Here is a 6,024-nt window from a genome sequence, read left to right on the forward strand (position 1 = left end):
TAGATCTTGCATCAAAGAAATTAAATCTTTGCATCGAACTCATTATGCATGGGTATTTGGAGCAGAGACTACCTCATAAGAAAAGAACAACATATAAGAGTAACTCACAGTAGCTTTTTGAAGAATTCAATCTAAGTCATAAATTTAACAATTGAAAATAGTTGATGCAGGAATGTTCACCCTTTCTTTGGGTCTCAAGGTTACATTAAAATAATCAAATGAGCATAACATCACTCAACCACAATTACATCATCCACACTTAGTGGAGAAGAGTCACATTTGGAAATTCTAACTTTGTTTGTGGCCAAAAGGTACACTACAAATGATGAGCACATTCCATCCACACTTTGCTCTTGACGATCTCCTGTGAAATTCGTACTACGCTTTGCTAGATTGAAACTAGCCTTTAGCGTAATATACAATGCATCAACTGTTGAAACCTCTAAAAACTTGATTAAAATCGTCTCTTGGTCGTCTTTATCAAAGTTCATATCCTAAATAAAAGTTCAATTGTAAAAAGTCACTACTTAATTGAAAAAGCTTAATCCATGCCAAAAGATGAGTACAACTAAAGTCAATCTCCTTACATATTCATAAGACCCATTTGAGAGTTCATTGAAGGCCTTTGTGTTTTGAAGAGTAACACTCTCAGTAAGAACATTCTTCAGTACACTCTGCATGCATAGAAAATTGAAAGCATAAAAGTTCAGTTAGAGCTCTAGACTATGAAATTTTGGGCAATAGATAACAACTACCGTTTTCTTGGTGCAATCTTTTTTTGCCTTTTTATTTTGCATCATATCCATCATATTTTGATTCCACTGCACAAAAAAATTAAGTTAAAGCTCAAAGCATACAAGGATATGAAGCATATAAAGTTAAAAGATGTGAGTAAACCTTAGGTGCACGCTTTCTCTTTCTAGAGATCACATCCACTTGATTTTCCTCATGAGAGCTCTCAAAATCCATTTGTTCTTTAATGAGATCAACCTTTGCATGTTCTCAGAATAAAACACATTAAATACATAGCTAGTTTAATTATTGTAAAGGACAATAACATAGACATACCTTTGTGACATCTTCAATAAGAGCCAAGAAAGAACCATTTGAAGCTAAAGCCTCATCCTCTTCTTCTACATCCTAATAGTAAATAACTAGATTAAAGAAAGTGTACAAAATAATTCGACATAGTATAAGTTGAGAAGACATACATCTAGAAGGGCTTCAACTTGCACACCAGTGATAATTGCCTCTGAATAATTCTGGTCTTTCTCAAAGTCAATATGAGGATGATACACTTCCTCATTGTTGAGATGTAGAGAGAAAGAGAGAGAGAGAGACGAGACAAGATACACACCATATACGCTCCCAAAGACTGATTCATATTGAGGACAAGATACAAATATATAGGTGAGACCAAGTTGAGTAGAGTGAGCCATATATAGCCCCAACACCCCCACTCAAACAAAGGTCTCTAGCTTTGGATGAAAAAACCCTTGGGGAGTTCAAGGGAAAAACCCAAGCCCCTATACAATGTGAAAATATGTACCAACGATGATGATGTGAAAGTGAATTTTGCATCTATGTACAAATATTTAAGTGACTTAGAGATCACAATGTGCAAATGTGGACTGTGTATAGTGCATGGTACCTAAAAGATTACAATGTCATATGTACAAAGCTATTACAATAGCAAAGAAGCTAATCTAGAAAGAGTGAGGTTGAAGCAACTCCAAGCTCCGAGCGCAAGAGGATAAAACGTGACTCGTTGAGGCCTTTGGTCAAAATTTTTGCAATCATCTGGTCACTTGGACAATGTTCAACCATAATGGTTCCTTTGCGTACTTCATACCTAACATAATGATAATGGACAGCAATGTGCTTTGACTTATTATGTTGAACATAGTCTTTTGCAAGACTAATAGCACTTTGGTTGTCACACCGCAAGGGTGTGCTAGAAAGAGGAGAGTGACCAATATCAACCAGCACTTGTCGAAGCCAAATCAACTCACGAGCTGCAAGTGATGCCGCAACATATTCTGACTCAGTCGTAGAAATTGCAACACAACGTTGTTTCTTGCTGGTCCAAGAAACAAGACAACCATTTATAAAGAAGCAATTTCCACTAGTAGATCGCATAGATAAATGTGAGCTTGCCCAGTCTGCATCTGTGTAACCCAAAAGAGAAAGAGATTGCATAGAATCCGATGTGAGTTGTCGTCGATAGACTAAACCAAAATATGTAGTGCCTTTCAAGTATTTCAACACACGCTTTGCAGCAGACCAATGCTTAAGAGAAGGACATGCAAGATGTTATCCAAGATTATTAGCAACAAACAGAATATTAGGACGAGTGTTCATGCCAACAAACTGAAGACATCCAATCAAGTTAGCATAAGGTTGATTTATGACAAGTTGACCGCCATTGTCAGAAGTGTTCTTCGTAGAGCTCGCAAGACAAGGTGTGTTGGCTGAATGTGCAGATTCCATACCAAATTTTTGAATAGTATCTGCAATAAACTTTGAGTGTCGAAGGAATAAAATACCTTTTGTACGGTTTCGTTGGATTTGAATGCCAAGACACGAGTGAATCTCTCCAAGATCCACCATATCAAATGCAAAAGACAATAACTTTTTCACTTGCTGAAGAAATCCCAAATCATTGGAAACAAGAATGGTATCATCCACATAAAGAGCAAGAATCACAAAACTGCTACCTTGGTGTTTTATGTATAAGTTGGGGTCTGACGAGCAAGAGATGAATCCTTTAGAGGTGAGAAAAATATCAAATTTTGTATACCAGGCTCGCGAAGGTTGTTTGAGACCATATAGTGCTTATGGAGTTGAGCAACAAGGTCTTCTTTACCTGGAATAACAAACCCTTCTGGTTGTTCCATATAAATTTCCTCTTCAAAGTCACCATTAAGAAAAGCAGTTCACACATTAATTTGATGCGCTTCTAAATCAAATTGAACAGCAAATGCCAATAAAACTGGAACACTTGTAATGCGAACAACTGGTGAAAAATTCTCCTGATAATCAACACCAGCTACTTGGGAGTAACCGCTGTATGAACAAGAGGTAATTCAGTTAGTATCCATGTACCTTTAGAGATAAGAGAATCGTACTCTGCTTCCATAGCCTCTTGCCATTGATCCTTTTGTGGTGAAGAGATAGCTTCATCATAAGTAATGGGATCTTCGGAAGTAGAAAAAGCATTATCAGCAATATCGTCATCATAAACATGACATGAGCCATGTTCAAAATCAATAGGCAGATCAATAAAAATATCAATATCATCATTGGAAACATTCGGAATGGATGGTTGTGAAGAGGAAAGTTGCTCTATAGGAAGAGTTTCATATTCTGAAAGAAATGGAAAAGCCTGAAGCAATGATTTAGTATCATTAGAATCATCCATGGATCATGAGCCTCCCATAAGTTGTTCGTTAAAAGTAGCATCACGATTCACAATTACTTTCTTGGAGGAAGGGTCATAGAATTTGTAGCCTTTGGAAGTGTCAAAATATCCAATAAAAATAACTTTAAGACCAAGAGCATCAAGCTTTGTTCGTGTTTCTTTGGGAACATGAATATAAGCAATACATTCAAAGGTTCGAAAATGAGATACAGAAGGAATGTCACTTGTCCATGCTGTGATGGGTATCTTACCAGAGGGTGCAGTAGTAGGAAGATGATTCTGAATAAATACTGCTATCAAAGTAGCTTCAGCCCAGAAAACACGAGATAAGCCAGAATGAATCAACATACATCTTACAGCATTGAGAATAGTGCGATTCTTTTGTTCAGCAACACCATTTTGTTGAGGCGAATATGGAATAGTGTGTTCATGATGAGTTCCACTGTCAGAACAGTAACTCACAAACTCTCGAGAAACATATTCCCCTCCATTGTCACTACGAAGCTTCTTAAGGCGACGACCAGTTTGAAGTTCCGCAGCCTTGTGGAATTGTTTGAAAAAAGATAAGGCTTCAGATTTTTGTCTAAGTAGAAATACAGTCGTATACCTTGAGAAATCATCAATGAAAGTAATGAAGTAGCGATATTGTGATCTTGAAGACGGTAGAGGTCCACATATATCAGTATGAACAAGATCCAATATGTCATGAGAATGAGTTGTATTTGAAAGAGGAAAGGGTTTGCGATTGTGTTTCCCAAGAGCACAAAATTCACAAATTCCCATATGGGGATGGGATTTATGATCCATGCCATGAACAAGATCACGACGTTGAAGATCAACGAGTTTTGAGAAATTAGCATGAACAAAACGGTGGTGCCATACTTTGCAATCATGATCACCTGGAGCAGTGACAACATTTGCTACAGCATCGTTGAGAGAGAGTTCAAACAAATTACCATTTCGAGGAGCAGTAGCTATAGTCTGTCCATCTTTCTCAATTCGGCATTTGGTATGATCAAATCCAATAAACAGACCAAGATCAACAAGTCTAGCAACTGAAAGAAGATTACGTTGAAGATCTGGTACATGTAATACTCATCGCAAAATTCGAGTGGAAGAAGATAAGGTACCAAGATATAAGTCTTCAATACCCTTTACTTCACAAGTAGTATCATCAGCAAGATAAACAACACGTTGAACTGGCAGTGGATGATAGTTATGGAGCCACTTAGATTGATATGTCATATTTTCTGTAGCACCAGAATCAACAATAAAAAGTGATCCATCGCGTACATGAAGTATTCTGTCTGGAGCAACTGAACATAGGACGCAGCTTGTTTGTGGTACAATGTTGTTTCGATGTTCAGTAGCATATGCTCTATTCCGATCTGTATCGAATCGACGCTTATAGCACATATGAGTGGGATGATCAGATCGTCCACAATATTCACAAGAAGAAGAAGAAGAGTCTCTAGATAAACGTGGTTGTTTTGTACCAAAATACAAATAATATTGACCATTGTGCTCGATAGAGAACAATGTTTTTATCTTGGCCTTCCAATGCCCTAGAGGAAGAGCATCAGTATCACCATTGTCCTGCTTTACAGTCACATGATCACCAACTTTAAAATCCTCACCCTGGTAAAGTATCTTTTGGTAGGTTGTCACAAGAGTATTTCACCTTCACTAACTGTCATCGCCCACAGTTGCTGAAAGTACCTTTTCTCCTCATCTGAAAGGCATCTCTTTGTGTGTTTCTTCTTGGTTATACCAATCAATTTGTCTCTAATCATGTTGTGGCAGAAAGCCGGTTCATAATCTGCCAAAATCTTATGCCATACCTCGCTGGCTCTTGTTAGAGATGAGAGTTCCAAGAGCCCTTTTTCATGGAGGATAGTGCATTGTGGACTCATAGGATGCAGTAGAGTGAAATCATCTGGGAGTATCAACCTTTGGTGTAAGAATGAAAAATTCCTCTCATGCGGCAAGAACCCATCCTTCTCCTCTTGAAGCATGCAAGTAACCCATGTAAACAAAACGCGCTTGTAAAAGTGGACCTAAGTTATCTCATTATTTTTTTGATTTGTCTTTACTCCCATGTATATGGAGACCATCCTTTCAAAAATGTAACACCAATATACATCATGAGATCCATGCCTGATAATGTCATCAAGCAATTCCCCATTCCCATCAACATGCTCCAATGGTGAAGAGTTTGGACAAAATAATTCCTCGCTCCTTACTCGCCAAGATGAGAACAATGATCGCATTATCTTGATACTATACTTGGTCCAACCCTTTTCACGACTAAAATTGTAAAATGTGTGGGCAATGTCTATTAGGAGAAGACCAAGCTCATACATGTGTCTTGATACCTCATCGATGACACTCAATACATATGGCAAACACCACTGAATAAATTTTTGATTTTCCTCTACCTTAAAACCTTCAAAGTACTTGCTAGGAGTGTGTGGCCACCTGCCATTGCAAATTGATGGTGGTGCAAGCTTGTATACAAGCTTGCAACATTCATCCACCTTCTTTTTCGATTCATTTTGCAATCCTCGCATGACATTTGATGTATACTTACTGAACAAATTCAA

The 6,024-nt window shown here is 37.7% G+C and overlaps 1 protein-coding gene across 1 annotated transcript; it reads right to left on the reverse strand.

Moving 5' to 3' along the window:
- Nucleotides 1-230: 230 nt before the first annotated feature.
- LOC147456389 (uncharacterized) lies at nt 231-1,106 on the reverse strand. Its single transcript, XM_086515469.1, has 5 exons — nt 1,069-1,106; nt 898-955; nt 756-821; nt 588-674; nt 231-494 (listed from the first exon to the last, which is right to left on the reverse strand). The coding sequence occupies exons 1-5, from the start codon at nt 1,104-1,106 to the stop codon at nt 231-233; spliced, it is 513 nt and encodes a 170-aa protein (XP_086371595.1).
- Nucleotides 1,107-6,024: the final 4,918 nt, after the last annotated feature.

The sequence above is a fragment of the Adiantum capillus-veneris genome, chromosome 6 (genome assembly GCF_014529385.1).
Source record: "Adiantum capillus-veneris isolate H3 chromosome 6, ASM1452938v2, whole genome shotgun sequence".
Classification (NCBI taxonomy): domain Eukaryota; kingdom Viridiplantae; phylum Streptophyta; class Polypodiopsida; order Polypodiales; family Pteridaceae; genus Adiantum; species Adiantum capillus-veneris.